At 38.7% G+C, this 17,157-nt stretch overlaps 1 protein-coding gene across 6 annotated transcripts in view; it reads right to left on the reverse strand.

Moving 5' to 3' along the window:
• The window catches only part of kif13bb (kinesin family member 13Bb), an 86,092-nt gene that overhangs the window by 1,079 nt on the left and 67,856 nt on the right, over positions 1 to 17,157 (reverse strand). For 3 of the 6 annotated variants that reach the window (XM_056480705.1, XM_056480704.1, XM_056480709.1), the window contains 11 exons: positions 15,699 to 15,817; positions 13,853 to 14,029; positions 12,215 to 12,307; positions 11,974 to 12,123; positions 11,541 to 11,618; positions 11,417 to 11,470; positions 9,855 to 9,951; positions 6,823 to 6,956; positions 4,070 to 4,138; positions 3,311 to 3,448; positions 1,602 to 3,195 (listed from right to left, as the gene is read on the reverse strand). In XM_056480705.1, the coding sequence (XP_056336680.1) occupies positions 1,602 to 3,195; positions 3,311 to 3,448; positions 4,070 to 4,138; positions 6,823 to 6,956; positions 9,855 to 9,951; positions 11,417 to 11,470; positions 11,541 to 11,618; positions 11,974 to 12,123; positions 12,215 to 12,307; positions 13,853 to 14,029; positions 15,699 to 15,817 (2,703 nt within the window). The remainder of the gene's footprint in view (positions 1 to 1,601; positions 3,196 to 3,310; positions 3,449 to 4,069; positions 4,139 to 6,822; positions 6,957 to 9,854; positions 9,952 to 11,416; positions 11,471 to 11,540; positions 11,619 to 11,973; positions 12,124 to 12,214; positions 12,308 to 13,852; positions 14,030 to 15,698; positions 15,818 to 17,157) is intronic. The other 3 variants (XM_056480708.1, XM_056480706.1, XM_056480707.1) reach the window with 3 other exon arrangements.

Here is a 17,157-nt window from a genome sequence, read left to right on the forward strand (position 1 = left end):
TTGGTTTTTGAAGTTTAAGACATTTTAAGACTAAGACCCTGCAGATTCCCTGGAAATGACTAGGAATAATAAACGGCAGAAAACGGTCAAACTACTTGCTCTGTTCAGAGTAGAATAATATAATTTTAAAAATTGTCAGTTTGCAACATCAAGCAGCATAACAAGCGGTTTTTAATGTCTTAAAATCAATTTGGGAATGAGAGCAGGAGTCTCGAGCCAGAAAGATTCCAATGGCTGCACCTGCTCATATGCCAACAATAAAGGTCAATACAAGTGTTCATTTTATTTTTAAGCCACTAGTAAGCATCATCTTAAATCCTACGAAACTGCAACCAGTGTTTTTAGATTGATATTACCTTGAAAAACTTCATTGAAGCATAGTCTCTATTAATTGGAGGTATGGTTGTTAAAAGTATCGGTTTCGGTACCAATCGATACTGAAATTTTAAAAACATTTCCCATTTCCTGCTAGCGATTGATCGCTGTTGAGCATTTCATGAAATGTTCACCACAAAACATTGCTGATTGGCTATTGTGTTCACATGCTCAACAGATTTGTCTCTAAAGGGTCATCGCTTAACCATTAAACTTGTTCAACAGTGCTAAAACGTTAGCTGAAAATGATGGACGCTTTTAAAATTTCAGTATCGATTGGATTCTTTCAACAACTCTGATTGGAGAGGTTGTTTATTGGACTGCTTTAAAGTCTATAAAAGAGTAAATCGAATATAAAGCAACTAGCTAACACAAGGGCTGTGAAATCCTTCTTGCAGAGCCTGTAGAGAAGAGGTGCCCAATCCTGTGCTGGAGATCTACCTTCCTGTAGAGTTCAGCTGCAACCTTGATCAAACACATCTGTAATTACCAAGTGCTCCTTCAGATCTGACTTAGTTGGTTTAGTTGTGTTTGATCAGGGTTGGGAGCTGAAATCTGCAGGAAGGTAGATCTCCAGGAACAGGATTGGGCACCCCTGCTTTAGACTACATCTTTATCTTGTCCAAATATACTGGCCCAGAATCTTCTAGTCATCCCAAAACTCTGATTATTTTGGCTCAGGTGTGTTTTGTTGGAGCAAAAAAAAGTTGCCCTCCAAGAGAGAGACTGGACAACCCTGAGTTGGTACCATTCTCAGAAATAATAAAACCACCATATTCAAACCGCTGCTTTTTTTACATAGAAATAAAGACTACAAACTAGTGAGTATAATTTTGTAAACTATAAATTTCATAAGCCACTAGAGTAAGCACTATTTTTAATAATAGAAAAAGCAAGTCCACAATAAGAGCAACTTTTAGGACCAGAGTTGGATTTCTCAAAAGCACCACAAGCATAAGTAGATCATAGAAGCCATTGGCACCAATTGTCTATTATGACCCACCTAGGCATATATAACCATTTGGGAAATTCAGCCCTGGCTAGCACTGCAAGATCCTCGTGGTACTCTCGGATCAACTGACAGTCAAGATTTGGACACAAATGTTCCATTAAATAATAAACATTTTGCAAATATATTGTCTGGAAACATCTTTCTGGACTGGAATATGATGGTGGTATTATTGCAAACTGTATTGATATCTACTGAATTCATAAGCATTACCAACCTGCTGGAACATCAAGTTCCACTCCAACCCAAACGCCCTTCGCAAAGTCAGTCTGGCCAACGTAACGGACTGTTCCAGTTTTATTGGTGCCCACAGTAACATATTCCCCCTCTTTTAGCCAGTCAGGAGCCTCTAGGCTTTCCTCCGAATCTGAAAGGATCTCCAGTTTCTCTTGAGAATCATTCAGTGCTGATAAAGACTCCATATTTTTACCCTCCTCCTCCTCTTCACGTAGGATCCCTTTGAAAGACTTCAGGCCAGAGGACTTGACTCTGTGGATCTGGAAAGGGTTGGCGGTGGAAGCAGCAGTGGATTTGGTGTTGGATGGTGCTGATGGCTTATTCTTCACTGGAACTGATGGTTCAGATGATTCTGAGGCAGCTGATGGTGTTGATGAGGCTTTGGTTCTTGAATGAGATGTTTGGCTAGATGATGGAACAGTCTCATTTTGGACATTGGTTTTAGAGGTTTCTTGAAGTGAGGATGCAGAAACAAGGAGTTTCTGAGAAGGTGCATCTTGAAGAGACTCCTGACCATGTTCTTCTGATGTCTGTGATACTGTAAATATCTGTTGTCCATGCGTAGGGTGTGCTGGTTCAAGTTTTGACCGATGCTCTAGAGATGTGCTGCTGTTTGGCACAATCGCATCGTCTGCTTTTGGTTCAGTCTTTTTGGAAATAAGCTTGTCTACTTTATCATCAGTGCTGTTGGGGGGAGCAGGATCATTCAAGGTCACACACTCAGAGAGGGTTGCTGTTGAGACACTTGTGGAGATGTATCCGCTCGAGACGTCGCTGATGGAACTGTTTGTGGAGTCACCAACCGGGCTTTGCTTTGGGTCTTCAATTTCTACAGGGCCAAGAGGTGGAACCTCCTCGATCTTTGAAGAAACAGGATGAAGTTCAGCCTCTACCACTTTTGAAGAATCAGAAACAGGTGTATCCTCTCTGACTTCTGAAGAAACAGATGAGGGTAAAGCAGCCTCAACCTCTGGAGAAACAGGAGAAAGTCGAGCCTCTTCATATTCTGGAGGAAGAGAAAGAGGTGTATCCTCTCGGACCACTAGAGAAACAGTTGGAGGTGAAACCCCTTCGTCCTTTAAAGAAACAGAAGGAGGTAGATCCTCATCAACTTTTGTAGAAATAGACGAACATAGAACCTCTTCAACCTTTGTAGAAGGTAGAACCTCCCCAACCTCTTGGGAAACAGGAGAAAGTAGAGCCTCTTCAAATTCTAGAGGAAGAGAAAGAGGTGTATCCTTTCTGACCTCTGGAGAAACAGCTGGAGGTAAAAACCCTTCATCCTTTGAAGAAACAGAAGGAGGTAGAACATCCTCAACCTTTGAAGAAACAGGAGGAGGTAGATCCTCGACAACCTTTGCAGAAACAGATGAACATAGAACCTCCTCAACCTTTGTAGAAGAAGGTAGAGTCTCCTCAATGTCTTGGCAAACAGATGAAGGTAGAACCTCCTCAACTTTTTGTGAAATAGATGGAGGTGGAACCCCTGGAGAAAGTTTAGTAGGTTGAACTTCTGGAAGAATCTCCTCAATGTTTTCTGAATTCTCTGAAACTGGAGTCTCTGTAGCATGGCTCTGAGGAAATGGCAGAGATCAAGCTAATTAATATTATATGCAATATTAAAAACAATATTAAAGTTAGCCACTGCATGACATAAACGGATAAAGCTCCTCATACATGCAGACTTACTATCTGGTTGTCAGATGTGGTTTCTGAGAATATTGTGGATGCCTCGGTGTTCTCTACTCCAGCGGGAATAACCGTAAATATGGGCACAAAGGAAGCAGGTTCTGATTGGTTGCATTGAGCAGCATCTTCTGATGGCGTCTTCAACATAAAACACATCCAAATTAAAAACAAAAGCACAAGTTATATTTTTTCTTGAAATCCTAATTATTTGATCTAATAGGGATACTGATTACCTGGAGGCAAAGAGTTCGACTTTTTTTAAATAACCCAATGTTTTTCTCAAAGTAAAAACATGAAACACTTGAAAAACACTAAACATAATCTGAACAAAATATCAGACCTGAGTTTAATATGACCTGAGTTACAAAATGTGAGATATTAGTTGGGATAGTAGACGGTGTGCACTATACTCAAGCTCTGGAACAAAACCATTGGTTATTTTGGGCTAAAACGACTCTAAAAGAAACGAACTGCACTTTGAGTATTTTTTCTGGAGTACCAAACATTATATTCTACATAAAGCAAAAGCACAAGCAAGTTTATATAATATGTTCGATTACATGTCAAACAAACGTTAATAGCTTGTACCGTATGCAATTGAATATCGGTATCAAATTCAACCAAACATTTTGCATGATATCGGCCAAAGAAAATAACTCGTATCAGTGAATCCCTATTATCTACACTCTTAACAAATGTTCTGATAAATAATTTTTAAACAATTCATTAAATCAATACTTTATATAAATAGGCTCCTACCGAACAGACCAGTCCAGAGCTCCCGATGTCTTCAAGACTGACCGACTGTACAACAATACGTGGCACATTCTTTCGGAAAATAAGAGCAAAACTATTATTAGATGTTTTACAAGGAAACCACACATTTAGTCAAAAAAGAAAAATGTTTGTTAAAAAATATATGTAGTTATTAAACAATTAAGTATCATTATTATACTCTATAAACACTTGTTAACACTACTTGTTGCAGATTTGAACTCTTCAACATCCCCTCTTAACAGATCATGCTGCTCAACTTTTAGTCTAAGCTCTTGTCATGTTAAGGCTGGACTTCTTCGAAACTCTTCTAGCACAGTGGTTCTCAAACTTTGAAGCCAGCGACCCCCTTTGTAAGATCGTCAAGAACTCGCGACCCCCCACAACCAAAGCATTTACATACAATCAGATAACTTCTTTTAAGCTGTTCACGATATTTTAACTACATTTACTATACAATACAGGGCTCGAAATTAACATTTTTGCTTGGTAGCACTGCTCCTATCTTTAAAAATGTAGGCGCACCAGCCAAAATTTAGTCGCACCCACCAATTATGAGCACCGTTATTACAAGTTTTATAAACAGATTTATTGCATTTGAAATCATCACTAATCAAAATTAGCAAGCAAAAAATATATATATGCATGCCTGAGGAAAATGTCTCAACGAAATCCTGATATCACAAGAAAATACATTATTATAACATAGAGTGACCAAAAGATACACGGACGGACCGCTCACCGGCCCTGCAGACACTGCTTGACAGAAAATGATAACTGTGCCGTGTTCTCACAGATGGTGTCTGATATTGCACAGATGCTTTTGACATTTACCTTATTATTTTCATACGTCATTTTAATAGCCATACCGGTCTTTTCATGAGCTCCAAAATTAGTTTAATCTTAGTCTGTGCAAGCCCTTTGTCGATGGTGAACTTAGTGTTAACCTTTACATATAGCAGAATGAAGGATTAAACAGAACCTCTTGTGCTTAAAATATGTAGATGTGGCAAAGAGTTACCTGAAATTTCCCTCCCATAGACTTTACAGTGAATGCTTTAGTTATTTTCATAGCGGACTTGAAGCCAATGGAAGTCTTTTATCCACTCTTCGAAAAGTGTAGATGGTGGATTTACATTCAGCACATGATCAGTAATCAGATGTGCCATTATTAGTAGCTTTAGGTGTTTCTAAAACTAAATCTGTCAGTGTTGTTTTCATTCTCATCTGCAGCGCTTTACATTTTCGTGGTTGTAGCCTCTCTCTGTCATCTGAGGGCAGAAGGCGTTCACTGAGTGATTGACAGCTGATTTTAACCAATTCATTCACGTTCAGTTCAAGAGCAGTGGGCCAATAAGAAGAACGTGAAGGCGGGGCAAGCGTTGTGGGCTTTGTTTACTGCAGCAAGTTGACATGTCACCTGTTTTAAGCTGTTCCTGAGCGCTGCGTTTCAAGTGCAAAGATGCATTCTGCCTGAATGTGTCCTAAATTCTTTAGGAGTTCATCCTGATATTTCTGATGTTTCTTACTTTTGTCTGATGGGGTCTTTCTCTCATGCTTAGTCAAAGTAGACAGTTCCGGTTTTCACATCCAGATGCGTGCTGTATTGATAACTAGCGAGTTATTCGCCGCACAGTTATGATGCTCCATTCAGTTTTTTTTTTAAATACTAATCAATATTATCTTTAAAAAACTCTCTAAATATTAGCTTTCACTTGAAATACTGAAAAATGTATATTATAATCACTGAAAATTACACAATTTATAAGTCAGTCACTCTCGCGACCCCTTGAAATTATTCTGCAACCGCAGGGGTCGCGACCCCCAGTTTGAGAACCACTGTTCTTGCTGATCTCCCATCCTGGACTCTTAAGCCTCTACAGATGATCCAGAACGCTGCAGCTTGTCTGTTCTTCAATGAGCCCATGCAACGCCTCTCCTTTGACCCGTTTCCACCCTAGAAAAGGGTACCCAAAAAGTGGTACAGTACAGTTCGCTTTTAAGTACCTTTTTGACAGTGGAAACGACCATAATAGCGTTCCAACCTGTACCGTACCACTCAGTGGAAGTGAGCCATTTATCTTTCTGCATCAGTTCCCGGTTGAAGCTCGGATCAAGTTCAGATCACTGATGCTTGCTTACAGGACAGCAACTGGCACCCTGCACCCTCTTTCCTCCACCTACTCTGAAGGTCTACATCCCCTCCAGGAGCCTCTGATCAGGATGGGAGCACCGCCTTGTGGGGCCATCGCAGAAAGGCTATAAGTCACTTTCCAAAACCTTTTCATTCAATGTTCCACACTAATGGAATGATCTTCCCAATCCCACATGGACTGTGGATTCTCACTGGTATCCTTTAAACAACAACTAAAAACCCATCTCTTCTGAGAATACCTGAACACTGGTGAATAATACCAAAACCACCTATAGAAGCACTCTCTCTCCCTCTCTCTCTCTCTCTCTCTCTCTCTCTCCCTCTCTCTCGCTCTCTCTCTCTCCCTGTCCCTCTCTCAAAAAAACTCCTCCTCCAGCACTAAACTCTAAGTACACACAAGTTACTCTGAATAACTAGCACTTCTTGTGTGCATCGCCTCTTCTTGTTGAATCTCTGATTGCCTCCTCAATTGTAAGTTGCTTTGGACAAAAGCGTCTGCTAAATGACTAAATATAAATCTAACACTACAGTATGTGATGCTTTCTCATATATTAATGTTTAGAGTCCCAGCAGTTGTTGTTACCTGCTGAAAGGCAGCAGGAGACGGCACATCTTTCTTCTCGTCTTTCTTGGATAACAGAGACTTGAACATCTTGGGTACTGGAGACACTAGAGCTTTCACTGGGGAAAAATAAGATGCAGCCAATCCTGAGAGACCTGCAGGAACATGGGGTTGAAGAGCAGAAGAGCGAAAGATGGATGGACAGAAGAAAAGCAGAGGAGAAAAGAGCAAGAATCCAATTTAAGTGACAAAAGAATGCAAAGATGAAGCTTAAAGGGGTAGTTCACCCAAAACTCACCCTTTACTTGTGCCAAACCGGAGTTTCTTTCTTCTGTTGAACACAAAAGATACTACATTTTGAAGAACACTGAAAACCTGTAACCACTTTCACACTAGATGAAGTCAATGATCTTTCTTCAAAATAGTCTTCAACAGAAGAAAGAAACTCAAAGGTTTGGAACCACTTGAGGGTGAGTAAATGTTCATTTTTGGGTGAACTATCCCTTTAAAATACTGAAGCTGCTCAGCTCTTCCTACAAGAACATACAAATGAAGCATACCTGTCAACCATCCCGTTTTTACCGGGATTCTCCCGTATTTTACAGTTCTATCCTGCTATCATCCCGTAAAAGTATTTTCCCGTATTTTCAGTATTTCTCTCAAGAGTGGCAAATAAACATTAAAGAGCCGAGCCTCCCTATACGCAACCCACACCGCCGAACCACTAAGGGCCGCCACTTGCTCTTAATGTGAGCCTGATCTGTGCTTTCGCTTTGTTTATGGCGGGATTCCCTTTCCTTTTCATTACAGGTGCCGTCTTCCCTTTATATGCAATCCTCAAAACAGTCATATAGTGGTGCGTGACTGTCAGCTGACGCGCCCCATAGTGATAAATAGACGCTGTTTCCCAAACGGATTCTGTACACGCGATTTGAAGCGGAGTGAAAGTCTGGGTTTTGGGTGCGTGTTTGAACAGACATATACACATAATTAATAATAATAATAATAATAATAATAATAATAATAATAATAATAATAATAATATCGAAAGATGTCGATCTTGGTGGTTTTTTTTCAAACACATGCTCATTTAGGACGAAATTAGTTAAAAAGTTAGAAAAGCAATCGAAAGCTTTCATTATAACGTTAGATCTGTGCGTTTTTAAAGTGACACCTCTGTTAATCAATGTAAATGAAAAGAAATAAATCTAAATAAGAGATTCATTGGTTGCTCTTTAATCAGAATGTGTAAGTTATACAGTGAAGAAACGGCTAATGAGGGTTGATAGCTTGATTCTATTTCATTATAATAGCTCTTAATGTTAATAAGCTGAACTGTTTGCTAATGTATTTGCTGCTAATGTATACCATTTCATTTTTCTTTTGTAAATAATAATAATAAAACATATTACTGACCATTTACCTGTTTATTTACAATGAAACTTACATACTGCACCTTTAAATGAAAAGTTTCCCAGTATAAACGGGCCTTTATTAACAAGCAACACGTTTTGTCAACTAGATTTATGCTATCTGAAAAAAGTGATGCTCGTTGACTCGTAAAAATCGCCAGTGCCCCATAAACGCTTAGAGTTACAGTTTACTGTATATGCAAGTGTATTAGGCCCAATCCCAATTCTACCCCTTAGCCCTTCCCCCTCGTTTTGCGCGTGCACGCCAAGGGATAGGGTTGTCCCAATTCTCTTTAGCTTGAAGGTGTAGGGCTAAGCGGAAGGGGTGAATAGCCCTTCGAACAAAATTTTTTTTTAGGACCACACTCAAAACCAAGGGGTAAGAAAATTTTCCAGAATACACCATCCACAAAGGCAGTATTTCTGAACCCGGATCCACAAATTAGTATTTTTTGTCATTATTACGAATTTATACGACAAACAAACATATAATTTAATATATTCATAACTGCGTTCATGTTTTACCGTCATGAAAAACGCTAAATTTCATCTATAATCCATAATAATAACTCCTGTACAGCAGTCCCACAACATTCTGACACTCGATGACTCTTGAATACCCTGTCAGTAATGTCTAGTGGCAGAAAATAAGCTTTTTACAGTGTCTGCTGTAATGTTAATGTTGTTTTTGTTGTGTTTACATTGATGAATATGGTCACTGTAAATGCACAGTGCCACATTATTGCCATCTTATTGCCACATTAGATCATTATGATGACATAATATATGCCTTCAGTGATTTCCTGAAGATAAAAACCAAAAAAATAACACAACTGGAGTTACTACAGCAGTCGCCATCGTCTGATCACATATGAAGCAAGAGATCACGAAGGTATATGATGATGTGTGCAGATGTTGTAGTGCTGTCCCAATTCTTAGGGGTACATTTTGAAGCCCTTCCCCTTAACCCTCGGTTGTAAGGGCCAAGGAGAAAGGGGTAGGGGAACAAAAATAGAATTGGGATTGGGCCTTAATTAAGAGCATTCTCTATAGACGTCATTCTCTATGTACAGTACAACCGAATCAACACTTGCAAAAGCAATATAATAGAAATGAAAACAAACAGAAGCACATGTGCAGAAAGCCACACCCGTGCTCCTCACGTCTTGATGCTGAAGCACTGCTTGCATTCCTGCTCCCAGTTGTTTACATGCATATGAAAAAATATGCGCTGCTCTTGCATTGTGAAACCAGCATACCCTTTGAGTTTTGCAAATCAACCAAACTGTAGTTTATATAAGTTGATGATGATCTTATTTTAACCAAACATGGCTACTGTAAGGTATTTTTGTATGAAGCAGAAATGTGGCGGGGGGGAGTTTGCAGTTAAGGGAGCCCCCTGCAGAGCTTTATGTATAGCAACTCCGCAGACGCTGGCAATGACAGTGCTAAATAATTGTTAAGATGTCACCAATTCATTCGGAGTCTTTTTTTAACATGTTGCTAAGGTGTTCCCAAACATCTCTTTATAGTTGTTGGCATATGACACAGCCAAACTCTAAAAGTCAAACTCTAACAGGTAACATAAGCTCGGTCTTACCTGTGAATAAAGAATAGAAAGGTAGACAGTAAAAGAGTTACCTGGCTCGGAGTTGTGACTTTGCACAGATGATGATTGAGATATGCTCTTTGGGAGTGAAGTTGGCACAGAAATATCCTGACGACTGTCCCAGCCACCCTGCAAAAAAGACAAAATGAGGACATAAAGCACCATTGTGAAAAAAAAAAACCTTCATAAACAACAACAAACGTTTTTGATTTCGGTTAGTAGGGTGTTGCTAAAATATCTTGAGGACTTTTATTGTGTTGTTTCAATGGTTGCCAGGGTGTTGCTAAGGTGATCTGACTGTTTTTATAATTTCCTCATAATGTCCATGGTTGCTACTAGCATTGCTAAAAAGTTCTGAAAGCTTTTATTGTGTTGTAATCGGGTTCTTGTGGTTGCTAGGATGTTCTGAATGCTTTTCTTGTGTTGTTATGGTGTTCTTGGAGTTGCTAGGATGTTGTTAAGATGTTCTGAATGCTTGTATTGTGTTGTTGCAGTGTTCTTGGGGTTGCTAGGATGTTGTTAAGATGTTCTGAATGCTTTAATCGTGTTGTTGCAGTGTTCTTGGGGTTGCTAGGATGTTGTTAAGATGGGTTTTGATTGTGCTACAGTGTTCTTGGGGTTGCTAGGATGTTGCCAAGATGTCCTGATGGCTTTTATTGTGTTGTTATAGTGTTCTTGGAGTCGCTAGGATGTTCTGAAGGCTTTTATTGTGTTATTACCATGGTCCTGGGGTTGCTAGGGTGTTGCTAAAATACTCTGAATGCTTTTATTGTGTTGTTACAGTGTACTTTGGGTTGCTGGGATGTTGCTAAGATGTTCTAATGGCTTTTATCGTGTTGTTATAGTGTTCTTGGGGTTACTAGGGTGTTGCTAGGATGTTCTGATGGCTTTTATCATGTTGTTTTAGTGTTCTTAGGGTTAATAGGGTGTTGCTAAGATGTTCTGATGGCTTTTATCATGTTGTTTTAGTGTTCTTAGGGTTAATAGGAAGTTGCTAAGATGTTCTGATGGCTTTTATAGTGTTACTATAGTGTTTGGAGGGTTGGTTTGGAGGGTTGCCTTTTATTGTTTTGCTATACTGTTCTGATGGTGACTAGGGTGTTGCCAATAGTGGGTGTTGACTAGGGTGTTGCCAATAGTGGGTGTTGACTAGGGTGTTGCCAATAGTGGGTGTTGACTAGGGTGTTGCCAATAGTGGGTGTTGACTAGGGTGTTGCCAATACTATAGTGTTTGGAGGGTTGCCTTTTATTGTTTTGCTATACTGTTCTGATGGTGACTAGGGTGTTGCCAATGTGTTCTGATGGTGTTCTGATAAGTCTATTGTGCTGCTATAACGTTCTGATGGTTGCTAGGCTGTTTCGATTGTATTCTATTTTGTTCACAATCTCAGTGTTCAACATAGTTGCTAGGGTGTTTCTAAGGTGTTTTAAGAGGTAAAAAGGGGGGGGGGGGGTTGACTACTAGGTGTTGCTGCTATAGTGTTTGGGATACTATCCACATCTATACTGGATGATACCTTGTGATGGATTGTATTGGCTGATATTGTAAATTATATATGAGAAATCTGAACCAATATTTAGTGCTTTTTCTCACTTTATAGTCTTCTGAGTCTTGGCTGATGGACAGGTCTTTCCTGCTGCCAGAAAGCTGAGAATTAAACAGATTGGGTTAGATTTCCGCTTGATTTAGATGATTATTTTTGTTGTTCATGTCTTACCCGATGTACATTAGGTGAACTGAGGCAGCGTTTGGGAATCTTTCCTTTATCCGTCAGATGTTCCCTCACAGAAACCTCCTAAATTGACCGAAATTCAAAGATGACATTTAGAAGTAGCACAACACAGAGCTTGTATATTCTTAATTAGCCCTACAGTATGCAAAGTGACATTTAAAGGCTTAACTAGGTTAATTAGACGAGATAGTATAATTAGGCTAGTCATTGTATAATGATGGTTTGTTCTGTAGACAATCGAAAACAAATATTGCTTAAGGGGGCTAATAATTTTGACCTTAAAATGATTTTGAAACTATTAAAAACTGCTTTTATTCTAGCTGAAATTTAACAAATAAGACTTTCTCCAGAAGAAAAAATATTATAGGAAATACTGTGAAAAATTCCTTGCTTTTTTGACTTCAACTGTATGTCTGACCTGTCTGAGACGATCCAATGTGAGGATGTTCTCCACCGCTAACACACTGCGCAGGTATTTCTCAATAGCAGCTTCACTGTCGGCTCCTGGGTTGTCGGTGCTAGTGGCCAGTCGAGCAAGCATTTCCCTGTCCTCAGAGCCCTGCATGTCCTGTCAAACACACACACTTTTATTACCAGTCAACTCAAAAATACACAATAGACCATGTTTTTTTGTGTGTGTGCTCGTCCTCTTCACGTACCCCAGGGATATTTGAGACAATCTCAAATGTGACTCCACAGCCATGGATTGAGCTGCGGTGAGACATCCTCTTCAGGAGACTTTGAGCAAAACCCTGCAGGCCAGAAATCAGATCAATACATAACAGACATGTTCAATAATTCACATCATGAGCTAACGTGCATTTATATACAGGGTATATGCAGGAATCCTAAAAGAAACTTCAATACCTTTTTAAGACTTTTAAAAGACCCTGTCAGAATATTTTAAGACCTCATCGCCACTTCAATTTCTAATCAGTATCAAACCTTTAAGTTAATAAACAGTTGTTAATAAACAGTTGTAGTTAAATAAATGAATGAAGCAAAACTGTGCAACAGAACTCAGATAAGCTCGGAAGAAACAAACCTTGAAAGAATAAATTACGCGGTTGTTTTCAGCGACAGGCTTCAGCCACTGTTTAAACTCGCCTTTCTCCAACCAGGAATACGCAAACTTGCATTATCCTATTTTGCCGTCTGTTTTGCTCTATGGCAGGACTATTCAATTAGTTAGTCATGGGGGCCAGCTCATGAAAAGCATCCCAAATGAGGGGCCGGAGAGATATGTCTTGCAATATGAGTGATGACACAACAGCATATAAGAGCCCATATGTTGTATTTTTGCTCCTTAAGACACCAACGTTGGCTAATTCTACATTAAAATGTTAATATGTTGTGTTTTGAAACTATATAATATCAGAGCATTGTTCAATGTGGCCTTTTTTTAACAAACATATTCAAATGTTGTATTTCAAAGCACAACAAAAGCAGTGCATTGCTTAAGTAGGCTTCTTCTACATTCAGACACATTCACATGTTGTTTTGAACTGCATAATTATGGATGCAACCATTATAGATTTTAGTTGTACGATTATACAGTCTGAAGAATAATCATGGTTTCCCGGTTATCACGTCTAATGTAAATTTAAGTTTTATATTGGGTAAGTATTTAAATGAACTGTTGTTATCATCTGCATTCATACATACATAATCATTTGTAATAATTCATCTGACATATCTTTTGTTTACATTGCACTGAAAGCCACGCACAACTCTCACCGCTACAGCGCGAGATGTTTTCTACTCGGTGCGTCGCGAAGGCGTCTGCACACGCATATATTCTAATATTGGGAATAACGAACTTGTGCGTGGAAAAGACGCGATATGTGAACGGTTCGCTGCTATAGCTAATTCAATGTGTGTGCGTATTAGCCTCTGCATAATCTTGAGACTTTAAACTAGCGCACAGGTGGCATAACTTTGTTTAGTTGCAGCAGAAACGCAGCGTTGATAAGCCTTGAAGCTTAAGTATGCATGTTTTCGGCTGCTCGCACCACTCGCTTAATGTCAGGTGACTCACGCTCCTCTGCAGCTCGTTTTAATGACCACAGAGTGTCAGGATCTCAGTTAACCGTCTCATCTGAAAGACGGCGCTCATTGACAGTATAGTGTCCACTTCACTATACTGGGGCTTTAGGACTTACAAAGAACGCAGGTTGAGCGCCCCCTGCTGGCCTTACCATCAACTCGATTACATTTTCAAGCACTTTATCCAAAATGTAGTCCTGTTTCAAACCTTAGCACTTGGTTATAATTCGACTGATGTAACAACGCCCCACCTGGCGTCCGGTGAGGTTGACACAGATGCGTTTGCGCAGGACCAGCTGCATTTGTGCGGGATGGCTGAGCAGAACAGTGGTGCTGACGGTGAGGTAAACCCTCTGATCCTGACCTGTGGCTCGATTCAGCTCAGGGCTGTCATGAACCGTGCAATCCCATGATGCCTCTGCTTTAACCTGTAAAGAGAGAGTTTGTCACCTTTCACGTTTAAGAAAGCGCCTTCAAGAAACTGTTTAAAAACCCACCTCTTCAAAATTACTTATGAATGTTATTGATTAAGGTTTTTGACTTGATCTATGTTGTTGTTTTTTATTTAATGAATTGTTTTATTGTGGGTGTCACGGTGGCGCATTGGGTAGCACGATCGCCTCACAACAAGAAGGTCACTGGTTCAAGTTCCAGGTGGACCAGCTGGCATTTCTGTGTGGAGTTTGCATGTTCTCCCAGTGTTGGCGTGGGTTTCCTCCGGGTGCTCCAGTTTCCCCCAGAAGTCCAAACACATGCGCTATAGGGGAATTGGGCAAGCTAAATTGTCCGTGGTGTATGGATGTTTCCCAGTGGTGGATTGCAGCTGGAAGGGCATCCGCTGTGTAAAACATATGCTAGAAAAGTTGGCGGTTCATTCCACTGTGGCAACCCCTGATGAATGAAGGGACTAAGCCGAAAAGAAAATGAATAAATGAACGCTTAACTGTCTCAATTAAGGGTGACACGGTGGCTTAGTGGTTAGCACTGGCACTTTAAAGCAAGAAGGTCACTGGTTGAGTCCCAGCTGGGCCAGTAGTTGGCATTTCTATGGAGTTTACATGTTCTCCCCATGTTGATGTGAGTTTTCTCCGGTTTCCCCAGTCCAAACACATGCGCTATAGGTGAATTGGGTAAGCTAAATTGTCCATGGTGTGTGTGTGTGAATGAGTGAGTTTGGATGTTTCCCAGTGATGGCTTGCAGCTGGAAGGGCATCCGCAGTGTAAAACATATGCTGGATACGTTGGCGGTTCATTCCACTGCGGCGACCCCTGATGAATAAAGGGACTAAGCCGAAAAGAAAATGAATGCTTTACTGTTTCATTTAAAACAAGCTGTAGCGAATTAACTCAAAGGGAATCGAAGATTCATTTGAATGGGGCTTCAAAAGAATCGACTCTTTAAATCCGAACAAACGAATCGTCCAGCGATCGTTCGAACGGACAGTTGACTTTAATTACAGCTATTGCTCACAAAATAAAAACCTATTTATGTTTAAGCAAGGTAGCAAGATCGAAGTTTAAGACATTAGATTCATAAATATGCACAGGCACCCTTTCTTTATACAAAATGACACTTTATAGACTAATCTAACAGAAACACAAACACACATTCATACTGTACAAGTGTAGAGACGAGTAAAGAAAGAAAAATAAAAGTTTGAGACTGTGTAATGATGGAAAAACCTCGGATTTTGTAAGACCAAACTAAGCCAACCACAAATAATCAATTTAACCCTTCTATGGTCTCTTTAGGGTTACATTTAGTTTACACCAGTTCAGTGGTAGTCCGTGAATGAGTGTGTATGAGTGAGTACTGGATTGCAGCTGGAAGGGCATCTGCTGTGTAAAAAAGATGCTGGATAAGTTGGCGGTTGATTCCGCTGTGGCGACCCCTGATGAATAAAGGGACTAAAGTTGAAGGAAAATAAATAAATAAATGACTCAATTTATTATAAATAAAATATTTTATAATTATTATTGCATGTAAACATCTAGAACTGCATCTAAATATTAGGACAGAAAAACACTTAATGCAGGAAGCTTCCTGTCAAGATGCTACAGTGTGGAGATTCATGATGCCAAATTCTGCTGCCTTACCTCATTCTCATAGTGTTTGACTATCTGTAAATCTATGAAGTCCTCTTTATCTTCTCTGTTCAGCACAGCATCCAGACCTCCAGCCAGAGGAGGAGAGAGATGATCGTGAAGATCATCAGCTGTAAATGACAGAAGACAACAGTCATTCATTTTCCTTCGGCTTAGTCCCTTATTTATCAGGAAACACCACAGAGGAATGAACCAACAACTATTCCAGCATAGGTTTTATGCAGTGGATGGGAAACACCTATACACACACACACACACACACACACACACACACACACACACACACACACACACACACACACACATATATTCACACTCATACACTTTGGCCAATTTAGCTTACCCAATTCACCTATAGCGCATGTGTTTGGACTTGTGGGGGAAATGGGAGCACCCGGAGGAAACCAACACCAACACGGAGAAAACATGCAAACTGGGACTCGAATCAGCGACCTTCTTGCTGTGAGGTGACAGTGCTAACCACTGAGCCACCATGACACACACAGAAGACAACATTTCAGTAAAATTAGAATTATTAGTAAACTTAATTTATATGCTGGATTTTTTATCAGTTAAATACAATATCACATTCTGACTATAACTGAACTAAGAATTTTAAGATGAAGCACAAAATATTAAACAAATAATGAAAAGAAAACTACTAAAACAAGCTACAATTAAAGCAATAAATGTTACTTATTGAAAATATGAAAGTAAATAATTTTATTAAAAGATCAATAAATGTACATCCCATATCATGCATTTAAAAAATAAATATTGATTTATCATTTCTTTAAATAGCTTTTTATTTTATTTATTATTTAATTCTGAATTCATTCATTTAAATTTAATTATTCTTTAATTTGATATTTTGTATGATTTATTAGCTTCTTACCTGGCAATAAAACTTAAATGTAAAAAATAAAAAATAAAAAATAATAATAATAATAATAATAATGAATCAGAAAGAAAATGTTTTATATAGAGATTAACAAAACATACATCCTATAACATGCACTTAAAAAAAGATTTTTTAATAGCATTTTATTTTTATTTATTCTTTAACTATGTATTTAAGTTTAATTATTTTAATTTTGTATTTATTATGATTTATTTATTAGCTTCTTAACTGGCAATAAAGACTTAAAAATAAATGTTTAACTAATTAAAAATATGAATTAAAATATTTTATCAAGAGATTAATAAAACATACATCCTATAACAAGCATTTAAACAAAATAAATATTTAATTATTATTATGAATATTTATTACAATTTAAATGGCTTTTTATTTTATTTATTCTTTAATTATGTATTTATTTATTTTATTTTAATTATTGTAATGTTATTTTTTAGGATTTATCTATTAACTTCTTAACTGGCAATAACGACTTAAATGTTGAAAAAATAAAAATAAACATTAATGTTGAACTAATTAAACTATGAAAGA

Source organism: Danio aesculapii, chromosome 20 (assembly GCF_903798145.1).
Source record: "Danio aesculapii chromosome 20, fDanAes4.1, whole genome shotgun sequence".
Classification (NCBI taxonomy): domain Eukaryota; kingdom Metazoa; phylum Chordata; class Actinopteri; order Cypriniformes; family Danionidae; genus Danio; species Danio aesculapii.